Below are 20968 nucleotides of genomic sequence, written 5' to 3'. Positions count from 1 at the left end.
TCATATGAAGAATTATGGAGATATCGGAGGGTGTTATCCGCCTCTGCCTACGGCCTCGACAGATAACACCCTCCTCGATCTCCATAATTCTTCATAAGATACTCAGCCTCATTCACTAATTGTTAATTTTCACCCCCATGAAAGTTAATTTACTGGTAATAAAGGGTAAAAGGTTTAAAACAAACTATGTACGATTAGGACTAAAAATATAAAGTATATGAAAATAGAATGGTTATTCAGTTGTAAATGTGTCGGTACTCAAATAAAAATTAGGCTCAAATTATGAAAGGTTCAAACACAGCGCAAGTTTTGGCCAGAAATGACAGTAAGCTGTACCTTTATGTTTTTAGGTATTTTGCATACAGCGCCGTAGCTAGTATGAGGCCAACCGAGGCACTCGCCTCGGTAAAATTTTGACGAATTTCGCCGATCATTTTTATTTTACATAAGCGATCATCGGATATTTTTAACGCATCATGATATTACAAAGAATTCAGCAATTCAGTCAATATACTATGAAAAAATTACCATATCATCGATCTCAAGGGGCTACGTACGTTAACTCAAATTTTTTTTGAACAAATACTGATCAAAACCATTGGCGAGGTTAACGGTCACCCAGATTATGTAGCTTGTTTCTGATTATTGCTTTTTAAATTCCACTTAAATTAACTCGAAAAAAAGTTACCGAAAGGCCCAGAAAACGCTGAAAATCGCATTTCCGAGAGACTAAAGTTCAAAATTTCTCGGGGGGGGGGGGGGGCATGCCCCCGAACCCCCCTAGCAACTCCCGCCTTCCTCGGTTGGCCGTTTGGTCTGGCTACGGCACTGGCATAGGATATTTGTTGCTTTTAATTTTTTAATTTAGCAATTCGTATCTGGCCGGAAAGAGTTTTAGAAAACTTCCCAACTCTTTGGTTCTTTGGCCTTCTTCTTGGGCGGTTTAAAAGTAATGTCATGCTTCTTTACACGTTCACGAGCTCGCTCTAGTTCAGCAATACTCAGCGGATGTTCCAGAATTGTTCTCAACAGCTTTGCAAAGAAAGGTATATATGACATAAAACCAACGAAGTCGATAAAACCTGGAGAAAATCGAAAAGGACACAAATAAGTTGTCTTTTCTGGTGAACATCATTGGTACAAATTAGAAACCTTTAGATTCTAGGACGAGAACGACTAAGTACGAGATTTGACTGAAAGTTTTTTTGCGTATTCTCAAAGTATAGACACTCCGGAAAGCTTCATTGCACTTCTTTTTCACCAAAAAATTAGCACGGTTATCTTTAATGAAGGAGCTATGACCGCAATCATGTTTTCCCGCCAAAAACGACGCTGGTTCACGCGCGTGCACTACTTAGTATTGAGAAAATCTCGGACTCGTAGTCGTAATCGTCTTACAATCTATTAGGAACAACAACAGAAACAGTAGTTAGCGGTGACACCCGACGTTGTTACCGCGTCTGCCGTCATGCTAACGAAAGTAAAGATTACGAACCAATCATTAATCCTTTCACTCCAAACAGTGGCCAACAAAAAAATTCACCAAAAAAAAAGATAACGCCAATCCTCGATCTGCATAATTCTTCATAGCCGCTATGATACTTAATACAATAATTGCTTAATGTATGATAAGAAACTGCAACGATTAGACTCACCAAACTCATCACGTGCTCCTTCAAGCACCTCCTTGGCTGTCTGAAGGTCCGCCCCTATTTCCGTTTCCATGGCAGCGGACACCATCACTAGTAACTCTCCAGCGTCTAGTCTGTTGTCGTCATCTTCATCGATTGTTTTGAACATTTCCTTTACAAAAGCAGTATTGATATGGAACAACATATTAATTACCTCTACAAACGAGAACTTTCACTCTTAAGAATAAGAAGTAATCATACTGATTTTATTATGTAATTGCTATCGCACCAAAGTATTGCTCAAGAGGTTTTACTTGAAAGTGTGGCACACTAGTCACCAATTGGGACGGAAAAAACAAACAAACAAGCAAAACAAAGAAGAAAGAAAGAAAAGAAAATTCCACTGAGTTTTTTATGGCCTCGCATTCCATATTCTCTACATCTATTTTTCCAGCCCATATTATTCTACTCTCTATTTTCGATATATCCATGATGTTATTCACAGTGTCTGAAAGAGTTTTTAAATAGATTAGATGGTATCAAAGTCAATCAACTACAAAACGTTTTTTTAGGATAAAGGTTTTTTTAACCATGTTCACGAAAAAATAAAAATAAACAATAATTATTATAATAATGCCTACCTTTTCACTGACTCTACGAGAAGAGAGATCTTTAATCTGCCGAGTTTCATTTTTATGTCTAATATACGACCGTCGTAAAAAAAAGAAACATTTTGATGTCTACCACGTGCACTTTACCTTGAAAATGACAATATGCTGCGATAAATTTTCCAGGTCTAAAGCTAAAGATGCATCTTCGGATTCAGTTCTGACAAACAATTAAAAAATAATAAATGAAAGAAAGATAAACCAATAGCCCTAGTTAATCATTTCACGCGGCAAGAAAAACTTCAAATTTCTTACTTGGTTCCAGAAATCTGATCATTGAGAGCGCAAATGGCGGTAAATTCTCTTTTATCGACGGTGTGATCTTTGTTTAAGTCAAACACCTAAAAGTGAAAAAAAGAAAAGTACGAGAAAATTTAAAGGCGAAACCTAACAATGACTCAAAAGTTAGAATAACAGAAGCTTTTTCACAGACATTTATTTGTTTTTCTCGAAGAAATTGTCGAGCGCGAGCGATGTGAGTGATAGACTGTTCGTTTAGCCGTTTCTTATATAAGGGAGTCTAGCCCAACCCTGGTTAAAGAAAGACTTGACATTGTTTAAAACGTTCATAAGATAATATAATTCTGAAAAGGACAAGGTTTAAGGTTCTTTTTTCTTTCTTACCTGTACAAAATGTTTAATATCGTGTCTAGAAACAGAAGGCTGCATCCTTAGCTTGAGTTCTTCGAGAGTTACACTGCCATTTTTATCTTTATCCACTTCATCAAAAAGAAGGCCAAACACATGTCTCTGTTGTTCGTTGATGATTCCGTAACGCGTATCCTGGAGGAAAATATAAGGCTCGTTTAAGTTCGAATCTCATGCTAGCCCTACATAGCCTGTGCCACAGACGAAAGTAAACTCCGGCTACTTCCGTCTGCAAACCAGCGCCGAAATCCTTGTGGCGGGCCTCTGACTCTAACAGTGCACTAGGATTAGGGTAGGCGCCATGACTGGCCTTTTAAAAAAGTTATTGTCGATTTGCCAATCAGGTTGAAGGGAAATTCAAATCGCTCTTCCAGTGCAGGGGCGGATCCAGGAATTTTTGATTGGGGGGGGGGGGGGGGGGGGGGTCCAAACTTTCGTTCAGAAAGGACCGATGAACTTTTTTTAGGCAAATTCTTCTCACAGAGACGGCCACGTGTTTCTCAATCTGTGAACGGCAGTCGTTATTGGCGCGGGAAATACAGCTTTGCGTGCAGAGGCGAACATATCGTTCGAGGGTACCCAAAAACAATGACATTTTTTAATATACCTGGAATTTAGTTTAGTGGCAAAATGCAAGGCTTGCCTCATTAAAAAAAAAATCAGCCAGATAAAAAGTTATTATTACGTTATTAACCAGTCTTAAATCAAATCTGCGATACAGGCTAACTCGTGCGAGCCTAAAGAGTCAGGTTGTATATAAAGGAAAAATGGTTAACAAAAAAGTAATAAATGAAAGTTGAAAGGATTTATGACTATGACTTACAGGCGTCTGAAGTTTGTCGTCTTCCGCTTCCTTTCCTTCAGTGATCTCTGTCAAAAATGTTCTGCCAACGGGATAAGCAAAAATACATGTATTTATCATCATGGGACGTGTAACCCTTTCTTTGGGGTGTTACATGGTATGCTGTTACTATTGCTTCATTAGCGGTAGGCTATATATTTGAGTTGTTGTCATTTATATTCATTCGCGTCTTACGACCGTCCCTACGACCTCATAATTAAATATCCAAAGGCTAGGGGTTATCAGTTTCTCTTAGACGTGGTTTTTGCATGCTGCTATATGAAAGGTGTAGCACGTTTACGGTATCCTTCTTATACGAGCATTTCTCCCTTCACCTTAAAAAAACCTGGCGCCAATTCCAATGTTAATCTCTTGGCGATCTTCATTGCCTTCCCCGGGCGACCCTAAAGGCTTTTGTCGATGCAAAATCCTCCTTAAGCCCCCCCCCCCCCCCCTTAAATAAGCCCCCTTCTACTAATAAGTCCCCCCCCCCACTTTTCAGGGGAAAAAAGTTAATGAGCCAACTCCCTCTCCTCCCCTAATTATTCTTCCCTAATAAATGATAGACTGTATATTAATGGATCACGACTCTAAAACGTCTTTAGGACTGATCGAGGATGATTTATTTAGCAACTGGAAGTTCGCATTTGATTCTGATCCTCGGCTGCATGACCTAAAACTTCTAACTTTACCACTTTCTAGTTCTTTATGGAGAACTGATACCATCGTCGTTTCTTAGCTAAATAACCCCCCCCCCCCCAATCTCAAATAAGTTCCCCGCTCGTCATCCTCCCTCCCCCCGCCCCCGTCAAATGGGTTTGAAGTAAATAAGCCCGACCGGGCTTAATAGAGGATTTACGATAACAAAAAAGGGGCTCAGTGGTAACAAACGACGGAAACCAATACTTACATAGGGAACCTAAAGGAGCGACGCATGCGCATCTTAACCACGAAGAAAACATCTGTATGCGCCACTGTCGCTAGACTGTTCACAGTCCCCTATTTTTCCGTAAGATCGTCGGGATCGAGCACTTAGCTTTGCGTTACGGGAGCCATCTCGGTTTCTAGATGGGGAATGAGTGTCAAATCTATTTAAAGGGCGGGGGACTGTTAGCCTCTCTCCCTCTACCGCTAACAACCCCCGACGCCAGTCCTCTAAGCACATTTGAAATCAAGATGGCCGCCTGTAAAGCAAATCGTTCGATCTTGGCGATACCACGGAAAAATAGGGGACTGTGAACGCCTACACTGTCTTTCATTCATACAACGGAATAGTCTCTGATTACTTACGAAGAAAACTTTCCTCTTTTCTTCTTTGAGACGTCTGTGTTAGTTGACATAAAAATCCTGACGAAAATAAAGCCAAAGAATCATAAGTACCAAACGAGAGCAAGAAAAACAAACAAACAAAAAACCTACTACACTCGCCGCAAAACAGAAGGTTTAAATCACTAGACGCGTTTTATTTGATATCCAAATGGCTTGTGTACTTGATTCGGGTGCGCCAATGTTCTTTTTTTTAACCACTTCTTGGTAGGTCTAGATATGACAAATAAAACACATCTTCTCGTACTTGACAGCATGTGTATAAAGACAAAATTAAAAAGTAGAGCCCGAATTATACCAGCATATACCTGTTTGGTGGAGGTTTCCCCGGCTGATATCTGGTATCAACTTCTTCTCTTTTTATTCCGAGCCACTCATCTAAATATTTATTTCTTTTCTCTTCTTTTGGAGCACTTGTATCACCCGCATCATCTTTCGTCGCTTCTTCATCCTCTTGCCCTTTCCTTGCAGTTTTTCTTTTATCCTTACTCTTTTTCTGATTGTCAGGCGTCTTTCCTTCCTGATCTTTGAATCGTATTTTCCCTTTTTTAACTCCTTTGGCGGCAGGAATTCCATTCTTTTTCACAGACTGTGTCTTTTTATCGATGCTTTCCATGCTGTCCTTGTTTTCGAAATCGGGGGAATTGCCATCTTCAACGCCATTTTGAGATACTCTCTGATTGAGTAAAGCGGCTTTGCGATCCATGAATTCCTTCCGTCTTCCTTTGATTGACACGCTGTCAAACTCGTCAACTGAACTGATATCCGACTCTTCTTCCGCCCATTTTCCATCAGTTTCGGCGCTTTCCAAATCAGTAGCAGAAGAAAATGCCTGTATGCAAAAACAAAAACAAAAACAATAAACCTAGAAACTTTAGTGACAACGAGCAGCAACAGTTTGAACAATAACAATTTCAAGAGAGAGTAAGAGATGACTAGCTGGGAAGCTTGCTGTTTGTGATAGTTGTTTTTTCCCCGTGCTTTGGTTATAGAGACGCCAGAAAAAAAACACACAAAGCAAATCCCTTGCACTCCCTTGCATGTAAAATGATTATGACAAGATTTTATACGCATGCACGATGAAAACAAACAAATAAACAAACACTTGAAAGAACAGCTACAACGAAAACGTCCCTACGAATTTGGCTTTTAGACGGGTCACAGGCTATAACAAATTAGAACTGAATTGCACAAAAGAAAGACCGCTGTCGCATGCCTCGGTGGGGTCATCAACTATTTGCAATCTATATAAAAAATTGGACATAACGGAAAAATTGAAGCGCTACGACGAAGAAAGAATTAAGGCCTCAGATAAAATATTCTTTCAGTGACAGCACAAGAGGGTACTACAAAATGATAACTGCAATTGCAGAAACGTTTAGGAAGAAGGCTTACCGCGGAGCTGGGTGCTCTAATTCCTGGCACAGGGGTACTAAGCTGACCACTTGGACTGTCCCGAGGATTTCTTGAAGCAAATCTGTAAGTAAAAGTTCCACTAAATAACATTCGAACACACTGGGTCGGTTATTTCTTATGTAAGTAAAGGTACTTATTTGTCATTGTCACTTCAATCTGTGTCAAATATAAAACGGAACTGAGTGAAATAAATCTTCTTGTCTATCTAAACGAAGAATTCATTGGACTTCAGATTTCTTCTCAGGTGGGTTATTTTACAGACTGCGTTTAGTCACTTATTTTTCTTTTGAGTCACAGTAGCTCGAGAGCCGGCACGGGTGAGTTGAAATCTAAGCAGCGACGCCGCGAGAAACGAGGACGGAAACCTTCTCACCGCTTCAATCTCTCGTCTTTTTCACCCATAATTTGCATAATTTTAATTTTGCGCCCGCGGCGGGCAGTTCTGAGGAAAGAAGGACGACCGCTCGTGGTGAAGTCTTTAAGAAGAAAAGAGGTTATCCAGTCTCACCTAGTGCTTTCATAAAACTGTTCAAGCTTGTTCGCGATAAGCGGTGTTAAGATAAAAGTGTTAGGCAAACTGAAAATGGCTTAGAGCGCCGTTTTGTTTGCATGCAGAGCGAAAGAGATGAGTTCAATTCTGGGAGACCGGACTAATAAAGGAGATGTGTTACGGCTGCTGTCTACAAGTTCACTTTGTTGACATTGCCGATTGCGTGCCCTCATTCGATCGTTTCGTGTGTACTGGAGAATTTTTGTGGAAATCTTTGTAGCCGCACCAAGTCGCAAAAAATCAATGAGAATTTGGCGCAAGCAAGAGCGGTACCTACTTTAGAGAGATTGCTAATTAAAAGGAAACGCGCGTTGAGCTTTATGTTCTGCAATATTGATCATAACTTTTATTATATTTGGTGGCTCCTAAAGGAACCGTTGGTTTTGGCGGTAAACTCACGAAGCAAGTTTACTTGCTACTGGTGTACTTAGTCACAGCCTTCGTTCCTTCACTGACAGCGTGTTTGGCCAGTTCACCGGGCAGAAGCAGCCTGATAGCGGTTTGTATCTCGCGGGAGCTGATGGTTGATTTCTTGTTGTAGTGGGCAAGGCGGGACGCTTCGGTGGCGATGCGCTCGAAGATGTCGTTAACGAACGAGTTCATGATGCCCATGGCTTTGCTAGAGATACCAGTGTCGGGGTGAACTTGCTTCAACACCTTGTAAATGTAGATAGCATAGCTTTCCTTTCTCTTTCCCCTCCTCTTTTTCTTTCCATCAGATGGAGCCTTCGCCTTTCCAGCTCTCTTCTCGCCTTTCTTACCTGCAACTTTGGGGGCCATGTCTGTATTTCAATATGGTTTAGAAATGCCTGAATACTCTATGCACTTGATATTTATAACAGAATAGGGTAAGGATCGATTAACATACGGATCGAAAATCAAGTTATTTGATTGGCTAAAAACATGGATATACAGAAGTTTTTTACACTTACCCACGTGTTGCAATGTCACATGAAAACAAAGCTTCTTTGAAAATTAAACCGAGAGCCTTGATTGGTGCCTTTCGATCCTACAGACTTTGAAATAATCTACAAATATTGCTTTCTGCCAAAATTTGAACTTTCACTTCACTAGAAGGCTTCTGTTAACTTTGAAAACATGTCTGGTCGCGGTAAAGGAAAGGCAAAGGGCACCAAGTCCAAGAGCCGATCATCCCGAGCAGGGCTTCAATTCCCTGTTGGCCGTATCCACCGTCTTCTTCGGAAAGGCAACTACGCTGAGCGTGTTGGTGCTGGTGCTCCAGTGTACTTGGCTGCTGTGCTTGAGTATTTGAGCGCTGAAATCCTTGAGTTGGCTGGAAACGCTGCTCGCGACAACAAAAAGACAAGAATCATTCCCCGTCACCTTCAGCTGGCCGTCCGAAATGACGAAGAGTTGAACAAACTGCTCGCCGGTGTCACCATCGCGCAAGGTGGTGTTCTTCCCAATATTCAGGCTGTACTTCTTCCCAAGAAAACCGAGAAGAAACAGAAAGCTTAATTCAGCTTTCATTTACACAAACGGCTCCTTTAGGAGCCACCAAATGTTATAAAAGTCATGACCAATAACTCGCTTTGGAAGTCTAAACTACCAAAGAGTACTGCAAGTAGTTAAAACAACGCGGAAAGAAAATTTTCTCGGTAAATTAATCTTTCCAAATAACGATTTTATTTCAAAACGTGCACTAAGATAAGATAATTTACATCCAGTTTCAGTTAGTTGTGCACTCCAGAGTATTCTTTAAGCTTCATCTCTACTTCACTTTCAAAGCGTACGCGCTTTCTCGTGCGTATCTTGCGTCAATTTGATTATACCACTCGAAAGCCAACATAACTATTTAAATGTAAATTTTAAGAACACTCTTGAATGGAGCGCCAAATTTAACCGCATCTAAATGAGTGCAGTTTTAACGTTGAGCACGAAGTATCTCTTTCAATAGTTTCCGATAACGAGATGATGTCCCGTTAAACTTTAGTTTTCATGCGATGTTAAGTAGACTGAGTTAGCACGAAGAGTATTGCAAAGGTATTTTTTTACAAACGTGCGCAGCCATCCTTACATAAGTAGCCAAACCTCGAAAACTCTAGTTGCTCACTGAAGTGGTTTGTAACAGACGACTTAAACCTTCAGTGAATCAAACTGTGGCGGCGTTTAGTGGTTACTACAAACGGTTTTGCCGCCTACTGCTTTCTTGCTCTATCTCTGCCTTTCATATACCCCGCAAATAGATCAATAAATTAGCCCTTCGATTTTTGTAGACAAATACAAGAGAACAAGTCGACTCTTATTTTGGAAAGATTGAAGTGTCTCTACTTAGATGACATTCTACTAAAAGATGCGAATCAATGCGAATGAGCGGCGTAAAAACTAATTAGTATAAAATAAAGCTAACATAAGTATGCTTCGCTCAGCGCTTTATTTCCCATCATTTTGACTTTGACTTTGCGTAAAGATATCGCTTTGACCTAAAAGTGCCACAAGGCAGAATAAACGAAACTGGTTTCTAAGAAGTTGACAGACATTAATGTCAGCAAACTTTCCAGTGAATTACGCTTACTAGAACACGCCACATGACTTAAAGTACGGATTACCAAAGGAACAAGTTATCATTAGGCTGCATTTTTATTTCTAGGATTAAACACTGTATCTTTCGTTGAGCTTTGTATTAGAGTGGTTTTCGTTTGAGTGTCGTAAAACCAAAACCAAAGTAATTACTCTGGCCAATCACATAGGACACAGACAATACATTGAACCAATCAAAACTCGAAGTAATTACATGTGGCTGACGCAAAGCGCGGGAAAATGCATGCGAGCGCGTCACAATTGGCTTTGGTTTTACTTCTGATTGGATGAAAAGGTGGCGCGAATCTTTTAAGCCAATCGCATCGTGTAGAAAGTGCAAAACCAATTACTTTTCGACACTCAAATGAAAACCGCTCTAACTGATTTGGTGTGCGAGCTCTCTGGCCGATGCGTTCCCACTACTTGTTCTTTGGTAACGAGTCACCCTTGAACGACCACCGAACTTTTCACCGCGAAATCTAAGGAACGCTTTTGAAGTAGACGTCTGCATGAAATAGCGACACAATCGATACCCGCGGAGGCCGTTAGTTCTTAGTATATACAGTAAACCCGTGACGAAATGAAGTAAGATTTCCGAGACATTGTAAAGTAAAATACATTAAAATCACTTTCGAGTCATTAACATCGGATTGCATAAGCGTGCGCAACCAGGGCTGAAATTTGAAACAGTTTTCAAAACTTTGCTGAAATTTTGCTCACTACCAGCTTCATGACTTTGATTCCTTTCGCGTCGAAAAAGTCTTATGTTTTGGTGTGTCAAATAGTAGGAGAGGCCGTTGGCGGTTACTTCAAATAGTTTTGCCGTCTACATGTACCGTAGAAGCGCTACGGAAACCCGTCCTTTCAATACGAACTCAAGCAGTGTAGGAAGAAAGAGTTAAGTACTGTACTGGAGAATTGGTTATGACTTTCATAGGATATGGTGGCTCCTAAAGGAGCCGTTGGTTTGTGTAGACGGTGGAATCTAGCCACCAAATCCGTACAGAGTGCGTCCCTGGCGTTTGAGGGCGTATACTACATCCATGGCTGTCACGGTCTTTCTCTTTGCGTGCTCGGTGTACGTCACGGCATCACGGATCACGTTCTCAAGGAAAACTTTGAGAACACCTCGGGTTTCTTCGTAGATCAGGCCAGAGATTCGCTTGACACCGCCACGACGGGCAAGACGACGGATGGCTGGCTTGGTGATGCCTTGGATGTTATCACGAAGGATTTTTCGGTGACGCTTGGCGCCTCCTTTTCCTAGACCTTTGCCTCCTTTACCGCGACCGGACATGTTGTAGCTCTTTAACTAAAATGATATCCAAAAAGGTGTTCTCCCTGGCTTATATACCAAAAAAGTGGACCTCTGCGAAGACTTAGTAATATTTTTATTGGTCAGATTAAAACAAAAGTAAAGCAAGTCCAAAGAGCAATTACACATACACCGGATGTAATATATGCGCATAATCAGTTCTACAAAGTGAGCTTCGTATGTTCATCGCACAATATTCATAGAAGTATAATTCATTTAGTCAAAAAGAGAAGGCGTTTAAGCACCAATTACTTATTGCTTTTGCGATGGTTATATGCATTTTCTAATGCGAAACGTCTTGGAAAACGACTCGAGATAGCGTAACGTTTGTTGGGATCCAACTCTGTCGGCATGAACTGCTGATACTTTCAAAATATTACAAAGGATTTTTTTCGCCAATCAGAAAAGATATTTTTCGACCAATCAGAATGTAGCCCGCCATGTATAAAATTCTAAAATTATAGTGGAATAAACTAATTTATCTAATTGATCATTTTATCCTCAACGATCTTCTTGAAACGAAAAACATGGCTCGTACAAAGCAAACTGCTCGTAAATCAACCGGTGGAAAAGCGCCACGCAAACAGCTCGCCACAAAGGCAGCTCGTAAGAGCGCTCCTGCCACGGGTGGCGTTAAGAAACCACATCGTTACAGGCCTGGTACGGTCGCTCTTCGTGAGATCCGTCGCTATCAGAAATCTACCGAGCTGTTGATCCGCAAGCTGCCCTTCCAGCGTCTTGTGCGAGAAATCGCTCAGGACTTCAAGACCGATCTGCGTTTCCAGAGCTCTGCTGTGATGGCTCTTCAAGAGGCTAGCGAAGCTTACCTTGTTGGTCTGTTTGAAGACACCAACCTGTGCGCCATCCACGCTAAGCGCGTCACCATCATGCCCAAGGACATTCAGTTGGCCCGACGAATCCGTGGAGAGCGAGCATAAGCGGATAGCATCTCAACAAATCAACGGCTCTTTTAGGAGCCACCACATTTGTAAAAGCAATGACCTCCAGTGCTATCATTTTGTCAGTAGTCCAAGTTGCGCTAGATACTTTAAGTGAACCAAATTTCTTGAGCAGTTTCAAAGCTTCAGTTCGTATCGAAACGACCGGTTTCCCTTTAGACTTGAACGTGTCACAAAACTTTTAAAACTTTTAAAACTTTTTTAAGTTTTATAGATTTTCAATGGCACTGTTAACTGTAGGCCGGCTCTTAGCCAATGAGCCGAAAGAGAATAGGGTGCGTAGCAAATGGTAGCAGGCGCTTGGATTATGCGGAAAAGAACGGGGCTCGCAACGGAAGACAAGCGAGGGGAGATGGAGCGCCTGCCCGAGAGGCCGAAGAAAATCGTTACCACCCCCTATCCAATTGCTTGGCAGTCGCTGCTTGATACGTCACGCACACCGTTCTTTCTTTCCTTTCATCACCCTACGCGCGCAGCGTTCTCCTCTTGTGCCCGTTACTTCCAAGGGCCTATTACGCAGGCTAGAAATACAGTGAGTACGAAAACTAGGGTTTGGATACAAGGAACAGGCGACAAGTGCAATACCGAACAATTATGCTTTTCGTATCGAAAGCGAGTGTCGGAAGCGGTGTACCGTAAGTGAATTATTGCTGGTATAAACAGACCCTAAAATAGTCCATTCGAATGATGACATTCTTACGTTGAAAAATGTAAAAACAAACAAAAACAAAAAAGACAAAAAAGAAAAAGAAAATCACTTACTTTGTGTCTTTGGCAGCCTTGAAATCCGACAATTGCTTTTGTTGTGAAAGAAGCCTCAGCTGCAACAGGTCTGTGTTGTCTACATCATACCTACCAATCAAATTACAAATTGTAGATACTGAAACAAATTGCTAAGATACAGTTAATGGTTAAGGGCGCACAGGATCCAGTAGGAAGATTTAGCAAAGACTACGCGACGACGCAGTGAAGATAACAAGCCTTTTCTATTTTTTTTTTCGGGAATGCGTGAGAGTCGGTGGTCGGACAAATGGAACATAACTTTTAAAAATTCATTTGGCAGAGCGGCAAATAAAGCACCCGAAGTCGTGTTCAGTCCTTTTTGCGGCCCTTTGCGTTCTTATTGGACATTGCGTTGTCTTAGCTTAATCTGCCTAATGAGGCCCACTCGGTGAATTAAGTACATGAAAAGTTCGGCGTCTGAATCAATTAGAAACGCCTATTTCAATTTGGAACGGCTCAGCCGTTCTTCACACCTAGCTGGGCCGGGAAGTTTCGACTGTGGAACGACTTTGAAACGGCTTTCATTCTCCCTATTTTTCTAACTTCCCGCCCTTTTAGAACTCCAAGTCCCCCTCTCTCCTCTCTTTACCCCATCCCATCCCCTATTCTACCGGACTCTCGCGCCCCTCTCCTGCCCCACTCAAAAATTTTTCTGAAGCTGTAGTCCATTTCCATCTTGCAATCCTTTGCCACCTTCTGGAACTTCTCTATCATTTAGCAGAGGATTTGGTACTATACCATTGTCATTGTTTAGGAAGGCAAAATTTAAATATCTTAACCTTGTAGACAAACACGCTCTGAGTTTTAGAAGAAACAGTTAACGGTATTATTCAGTAAAAGCTGTAAACCAACCTTCCTTGTAACGGTATTTTTGTTCCTGCCATGTAGTACTGCTTGTCAATCCTGTGGCTAAGAATCTAGAAACAGCAATGCACACATTATGAGTTTTTAACATTTTGAAATGATAAGCCATTATCAGTAGCGATAGTAACCTAAAAAAATAAAGCCTGGAGCCTGTTCACAGACCCTCTATTTTCTCTTTACGGATCTTTGAGCGAGCGTATGAAAATATAAGCCGGGAGGGATTTAATGACCGCAAGTGCAAAGGGGAAACCGGGTGGGGAAAGGAGAAAATAGTTTTTCTTCTTTTACTTCAGTTTGTTTTGTTTTGTTTCGTTTGATTTTTCCCGCGCAGGTCAGGCTAATAAAAAAAGTTTTTCGTCCAGCGACTTAGTTTAATTTTACTACTGACCGCAATAAAGAACTGCTATAAGGTTTCATTTTTACTCACTCAGGAGATTGTCTTGTGGCACTTCTCGTAAATCGCATTCGTAGAGGCCCGTTTTCGTGCGATTTTTGGCTGTGATTTTTAGGCTTGATTTTAAATCATAAGTGTAAAGTAAGGCGACTGCATAGTTATTTTTTGCGATTTATCGACGATAAATGCGCGAGAGTCATAACAACCTAGCCTATGGAAGCCTTGTCTTTCCAGTTGCATCCCCCCGGCCGCTGTAAAGTTACTGTTTGTTCTGATGATCAAAAACCCATCTTGGTCCAAACAGAATACATTTAAACTTCCTCTCAAAGGGCACCTTGGGGACAGAAGAAAGTGGCCGTAGAGAGGTGACCGTTATAGATGGTTTTAAACAGGAGTCAATGTATGGAATGTCCGCAAAAAAAAGGAGCCGTTGTAGAGAGGTGGCCGTTGTATAGGAGTTCAAACAAGAGTCAGTGTATGGACTATCCGCCAAAAGAGTGGCCATCGTAAAGAGGTGGCTATGACTGTTAGTGCAGGTTTGATTGTACAATTAAAAATGTCGTAAGCTTTTCATAATGCCTATTCATAAAGCTAACCCCAAGTCAAGTGTTTCAGAACACTTTCTTTTTGCCTTTATTTGTATTGACAGGTTTTACCAACCTCAGACGTCCTTTTCATTCTTCTACACTGCTCCTTTGCTTGTTCTTCGGCCTTCAGCCTGTCTCTTTGTCTACTGTACAATATTCTAGGACTGGTAATTTTAATGAAAGAATGTGGATTAGATTAACATCAAATGATTAGTGCTGATCTTAACCAGCTTTTCTACAGATGTAAAATTGGTACTTATCCTGTAAACTTAACCAGCTACAGATAAACCTCTCCTCAATGGCCGCCTTGGAGACAGAAGAATGAGTCAATGTATAGACTGTCCTCTAAAAATAGTGGTTGTTGTAGAGAGGGATGGCCTTTGTGGAGGGTTGGCCGCAAGTAGAGGTTCAACTGCATCTCATTTCTAGGCGTTTGTTTTCAGGGTAAGATACATGTACATCTGCCACCCATCAAAAAAACATCAAGATTTAAGGACTCGTACTTTGGAATATCGCCAACATCCCATAGCGATTTTCGTACGACCTTGAAAAATAATTTCGGTAGGTGTTCGTTATTTGTTTTATCAGCCAATGGATGAAAAGATCAAAATATGGCCTCTTCGTTTTCCCGCCAAAACCCTAATATGGAGAAGGTATTGTTCGATTGGCCAATCATGTTGTAGTGTGACGTCAAAGAGTATCGGTTGATTTCTCGGGCATGAAGTTTCTTTACCTGAACGTTCGCTTAACCAACCAAAAGCCACGCGTGTACCCGCTCGATAAACCAATCAAATGGCTCTATTTCCGTTCGTTTCTTGTTTCTGTTGCGTTCACGCGTTTTCATTTCAAGGACTTTAAGAAAACCGCTCTGAAGTAAAACTAATAAACCAAGGTATCTTCAAAATAATGATCAAAGTAATAGCCTGTTCTAGGCTCCGAGATAGTCGGGTCCGCTGAATTGAGAAAGCGCAAACACGAAAATAAAACAGGAGGAATTCGCGTGCCTTTTTCTTTCGCGTCTTCCCCACTATCTGAGAGCCTGGAACAGGCTATCAAAGTAAGGGCAACAGAGACCAAGCATGTCTAAAATTCTTAATAGTTACATTTAACAACTTTAGGTTAGACTTACTTCTCATTTGTCCAATATCTTGATGGTGCTCCCTAAAATAACAAAATTCACATAAAAACGAGACTTAAAATATAAAAACTCTGCTTTTCTGTAACAGTTTACACCAGGTGAATGAGACGAGACTGGTGTAAAGTTTTTCTGAAGAAAAAAAACCTTGGTTTACATGTAAATGCAGTTTTCGAAGTTACTTTTATTACATATTTGGCTGCCAAACTTTTAGAAACATGATTGTTACAGTGAAAGGAAGGTCAAAGAGATGGTGGCCACTATTATTATCCTTAAGGCTTTAGTAAGCCGACATGGCAGGCATTCAAAAGGGATGGAGCAGAGGAGAAACAACTTTTATCATGATAATCTTTTTCCACCAAAGAAACGCTGGTGCATTCCTTATAGTTGTAGTAACAAGGAAAATGAAACAAGTTTTGCTCTCACTAAATAAATTCTAGCACGAGACAATTTACCTGCTTATTACTAATGGAAGGGGGCGGGGGCATAACAATGTCCGTGATACTGCTTTAGCAAATTTTGATATGGTATGATTTTCTTTGTTTTTTTCACCCTTTTTTGAGTGGTTTTGCAGTTTTTCGACCTCCTTACACCCCTCCCCACGAGTGGTATTACCATGTTGTGGCTGAAGGAAATGGGAACTGTTCTTGTTGTTCCTGTGGGAGATGGTGAGTACTTTCTGCTCAGCGACATGGCAGGGAGAGATGTTGTTTTGAACTTTACGGTTGGTCTGAGAGAAGAAATAATCAGAGAAAGCAAAAGCTAATTTTACAAAACACAGAGTAACAAGTATCAATGAATGTCCGAATGATGTCAGAATGATTAAAAGATAACAAAAACTGTTCAAAATAATGATACATGTAAGATGAAGATTAAAATGGCTGTCAGACTTACTGAAAATTATATCCTGCATATTCACTCCTTGTTGTTGATTTTTCAGTGACAGCTGAGCTTGTTTCGTTTATAGGCTAGAAGGTAAATGCATTATTAGGTTATAAACCCAGAATTAGTGGAGATAATTGCAGAAGTTGAAAGGTGATGATGATGATAATGATGAAGATGATTATAGAGAGGAGGAGGAGGAGAAGGAGGAGGAGGATAAGGACGATGGTGATAATGATGACAGTGGTGATGGTAATGATGATAGTGATGATTACATTGCTGGAGCTGATGACAAAGGCGATAATATAAATGGCAATGACATCTATAGATGTATTGTAAGAAAAAAGATGACCACAATGATAAATAAAGTGATCAATGGGAAAATATGAGGGGTATATAACGACACATCTAGGAAGTGGGGTGGAGAGCGGAGGGACAAATGGATTAGCATCCTATTTACTGTAGGATCTAGCCCAGGAAATGGTCTAAAGATCTGAAATCTTCACAGGAAGGGTGGTGGTAAGAGATCTTGTCTTCTAGGCAATGGAGTGAGGGGAAAATTTCAGTAATGTTTTTGTATTCTGGAACACCTTATTAAATACGGCACCCGTGCATGTGTACCTGAAGGGCCATGTCAGTTTCTAAGAGACCAGGGGCAGACATGATGCTGTGTGTTGGACTGGCCACTTTGAGTCGGCTGACTGGTGATTGACTCTTGAGGTATTGATGCCGAACATGTGTCTGTTTCTGCCATTCTTCATTTTTAACAGAAGGTGAGATTATTCTTCTGTAAAGTTGAGCTATGCTGTAATCATCTTCAATGAAGAGGGGAAACAAAATGTTATGAGGAAAAAATACATTATGCAGAAGTCATTATAATAGATATCATAAGCTTATATCCATTTCCAGCTGGTTTTTACAACGGTATGTACCGGTATTTTATTTAAGTTTTATTATTCTCAATCAGTTTAACTAAGCAGACAAAATAATTGGGCTATTATATGTAAGATAAGTAACTTACAAAAGAATACCCGCATGGCCTGCATGAACTGAAAAGGTTTTTAAACCCTATTTCCGCATAATTCTGCTCTTCATGAGTGCAGTAAACTTATTGAAAAGCTCATGGAACTATTAATGTTCGATTTCTAGGCACAGTTCAGTCTGGCTCAGTATTGTGTGGGGTCGTAGGGTTTATCTTGTGATAAGCAATAATTTTATGATCACCTGTTATGCCTAAAACAACAAGCTTTAATTTGTTAACTAGTCATTAACAAATAACTAAACGACCTAGAGTTGATCAATAGGCCGGACAAACATCATCAAAACATTACTCAGTGTATTTTGATTTACTTTTTGATTTCATTTTAAAATCAAAACATGATGGCAGCTTACCCATTCTTTAGCATGCGTCCTTCCATAGCAACAAGGACAGATTTAAGTTAATTTGTTCCAAATTCCTGAGCAAATTGCAATGAAGTAAAGCATCATGAAAATTTTTCACCGCAGCGTTCGAAGACTTGATCGTACATGGCCTCACACATTCCGAAGTTCCAAAGAGAAGACGCGCCGCAGGGAAGGAATGAAAGCAGCAGTTATCCCATAAATTAATAGACCGGTATCGAGTTCTTTGATTCGATATCAATAAATTATTGTCAAGACATCTAATGAGCGTGTTGTTGACAATAATTTGTAGAGTTTATGAATAAAATTAGCATACTTTTCGCGTCCAAGCAACGAAGTCGCGCTCTTAAAGTAGCGCGGTCACTAAGCCTTCAAATTCAAAATGGCGACCTCCAAGCCAAAGGTAGAGTTTTAAAACCTACAAAGGGTTTTTTGGATTGTAATGTTTAGCAGCGCTACACATCTTTGTGCTTTTTGGTTTACTTTCAAGTAAATGAGTCAGTGTAATGTTAGACTGCAATAATTCCTTACAGATTGGAGGAGAGGACACAAATATCACATTCGAAGATCAACAACAGATCAACACGTTCGCACGAAAAACTGCAAGAATGCAAGAACTTCAGGACGAAATAGACGCGAAAAAGGTATGCAAGAAGGCGCAGCATTTCTTGGAAGCTTTGGAATAATGCTCTGTGGTTTAAGGTTATGATTTTCACTTTTTGCAACCGTCCTAAAAGAGCCTCACTGATGATCTATAATAAATTTAATAAAAGCTGATGTTACTATATTTTTGCTTCTGTCTCTCCAGAAAGAACTTCAGAATCTTGAGGATGCTGGTGATGAGCTTTTGATGTTAGAGGATGACACAGCACCAATACCATATCCTTATTTTCGTTTTTTTTAAACTACAATGCTTGCCTGTGCATTTTGTGGTACCTAAGCTTTGAGCCATTGCGAGCACTCATCATCTGACCCTAGCTTCTGCTATAAAGGGCAAGTAAGAGTGCTAACATCAAGTAAGGTTTTGATTCGAGCATGTTCAAAACTCAGACCGGATCAACTCATTTACATATTCGGAAAACAATGGGACCTATTTTTCCTATAAGTATGTAAATGAGGTGATCTGGTGCAAGTTTTGTACCTGCCTGTTTTATTCTGCAGTTCGCCCGATGATACAGCACACTGAAAGACCAAAGCTCATGATCTATCTATGTTACACTTACCCTATCCCCACCATCAACATCAACCACTCTACCACCCTTGCACAGGTTTTCAGTAAGAAGGCTGCACTCTTAGAAAAATTGTAGGGAACCCAAAGCTCTGAAACTAGCTGGAAACATCTAGGGTCCTCAGTATATGAGTTTTACGCAAAACCTTAGATTTCCTAGTTGCCTAAAGAAAGAGGTGAGTACTGTCAAGGCAGGGGGTTCCCGGGGCTGTTCTTTTACCCTTTCCTTGCACTGGCCATTAGTATAAGACTAGTATTGCAAGACCTCTTTCTGGTAGATTTGTCACAAATGTCATGAGAGAAGAGGAAACATGTGGACTCAGCTTTTACAGTTTCATTCTGCATTACAGCAGACATTGCCTCTGAATCAGGCTAAGGTCATACTTCTTTGCACAATTTTGGCTACTACCAGACACACTAGTGACTGAAATTTAACAAGAGATCACAACAACGAGCAGCTTAAAACAGAAAAGCAACACAAAAATGCAGGAAAGCTGCAAAAAGAATGTGGACCGGTAGCTACCGGTAGACTTGAAACCTAGTTGCCCACTTTTTTTAGTTTGTCTCAGCTTGTTATTTGTAGGTGTTACTTATAATTCTCTAGAATGATGTATTTGTTGTATATAGTGTCAGAGAATGTTGTCAATAAAAGGCATTTCTTTAATACTAGTTCACAGTTTAAGACTTGTATGTGAGAGAAGTCATAGAAAATTACAATGATCTAGACTATTTTATTCCTTAAAGCTTGAATTAAAATTTAAGGGCTCCAATTTTACCAAACCACCCCCAGGCCAACCCATCCCTTTTTTGAGGGGAACTTTTTCAAAGAAGTTTTAAAGTCTACCAGAAAACAGTCTGCATAGCTGGTAGGATTGTTACATGCAGGGTACATGTACTTTTTGGAGGCCAAGCTGTGGGGGATTTTTGTTGGCAGCAAATCGCTAAATCCTGCCAGGTTTGCAGGCTACCATAAAACTTGGTCTTATTTAGTTTTGCAGAAAAGTTGTTTGCTTTCTTAACACTCCTTACTTATAGAATAGGGGAGGTGTTCATTCACCTGTCTTCAGAAGAAACTCAGGAGTACCTGGAGAATGCAAAATCCAAGTTACAGGAAGAAGTCAAATCTCTGGAGTCACAGTCTGGAGAAGTCAAAGCTCTTTTAGGAGATTTGAAAGTGAAACTTTATGCCAAGTTTGGTAATAACATAAATTTAGAGGCAGAGGAAGAATGAAAGAAATCCAATATTGTTGCTAGCCATTTAGTGGCTGTTTTTGAAGCTGTATTAAGTTTATTTAATAAAAGAATTAGGTCTGCTCAATTTCTCAGTCATTTTGTAAGTGTGAATGAGGCATCCTGTCTTGACAAACTCAAGAATAATGTTTGACTTAATATATAATTTGTAAAAGATGCAGCTGTTCAGGTTTGATGTAAATGAAATGTTAGAAGCAAATCTTTGGGTGAGATGTCCTTAGTCAGGTTTTTCCCGCTTTTTTGACCTGGTTTTCCCCTAGCTAACCTAAGCTCCACTAGTTCCTATTTTAGTTTTGCATGGTAGAAAAAGTGTTAAAGTCAATGACCTGTAATTTGAACCTGATCGAATCAAACGCCCCTGAATTGATGATGAATTGTATTATTGTTTTAAATCCACCCAAAGAACCACACTAGTGATATAAAAAGACCTACCCGAGCTGGAGAGAGGAGACAAAGGGATACTGCCTTTTATGATGCTTGTGAAAAGCTGCCGAGCCACATGCGTGTCATGGGGTTCCATTTTTTACTTGGTCAATGAATGAGGTGTA

The 20968-nt window shown here is 40.4% G+C and overlaps 5 protein-coding genes across 5 annotated transcripts; 3 read left to right on the top strand and 2 right to left on the bottom strand.

The window, feature by feature from the left end:
* Positions 1 to 801: 801 nt before the first annotated feature.
* On the bottom strand, positions 802 to 17936 carry LOC140925648 (uncharacterized). Its single transcript, XM_073375560.1, has 17 exons — positions 17933 to 17936; positions 17162 to 17355; positions 16553 to 16626; positions 16274 to 16388; positions 15653 to 15684; positions 14597 to 14687; positions 13531 to 13595; positions 12658 to 12747; positions 6510 to 6591; positions 5423 to 5946; positions 5079 to 5135; positions 3771 to 3831; positions 2924 to 3082; positions 2555 to 2640; positions 2390 to 2459; positions 1656 to 1803; positions 802 to 1082 (listed from the first exon to the last, which is right to left on the bottom strand). Exons 1-17 carry the CDS (start codon positions 17934 to 17936, stop codon positions 895 to 897), a joined length of 2040 nt encoding a protein of 679 aa, XP_073231661.1. The 3' UTR covers positions 802 to 894.
* Positions 7426 to 7860, bottom strand: LOC140927767 (histone H2B, gonadal-like). The gene has a single exon (XM_073377451.1). It carries the CDS (start codon positions 7858 to 7860, stop codon positions 7489 to 7491), a length of 372 nt encoding a protein of 123 aa, XP_073233552.1. The 3' UTR covers positions 7426 to 7488.
* Positions 8092 to 8614, top strand: LOC140927766 (histone H2A). The gene has a single exon (XM_073377450.1). It carries the CDS (start codon positions 8179 to 8181, stop codon positions 8557 to 8559), a length of 381 nt encoding a protein of 126 aa, XP_073233551.1. The 5' UTR covers positions 8092 to 8178; the 3' UTR covers positions 8560 to 8614.
* Positions 11464 to 12072, top strand: LOC140927765 (histone H3). The gene has a single exon (XM_073377449.1). It carries the CDS (start codon positions 11464 to 11466, stop codon positions 11872 to 11874), a length of 411 nt encoding a protein of 136 aa, XP_073233550.1. The 3' UTR covers positions 11875 to 12072.
* Positions 17937 to 18281: 345 nt separating the features above from the next.
* On the top strand, positions 18282 to 20462 carry LOC140926642 (prefoldin subunit 4-like). Its single transcript, XM_073376361.1, has 4 exons — positions 18282 to 18344; positions 18475 to 18585; positions 18750 to 18820; positions 20199 to 20462. The coding sequence occupies exons 1-4, from the start codon at positions 18324 to 18326 to the stop codon at positions 20398 to 20400; spliced, it is 405 nt and encodes a 134-aa protein (XP_073232462.1). The 5' UTR covers positions 18282 to 18323; the 3' UTR covers positions 20401 to 20462.
* The last annotated feature ends 506 nt before the right edge of the window (positions 20463 to 20968 follow it).

The sequence above is a fragment of the Porites lutea genome, chromosome 2 (assembly GCF_958299795.1).
Source record: "Porites lutea chromosome 2, jaPorLute2.1, whole genome shotgun sequence".
Taxonomy (NCBI): Eukaryota; Metazoa; Cnidaria; class Anthozoa; order Scleractinia; family Poritidae; genus Porites; species Porites lutea.
The sequence above is the reverse complement of the archived record's forward strand: the minus strand, read 5'-3'. Positions and strand labels throughout refer to the sequence as shown.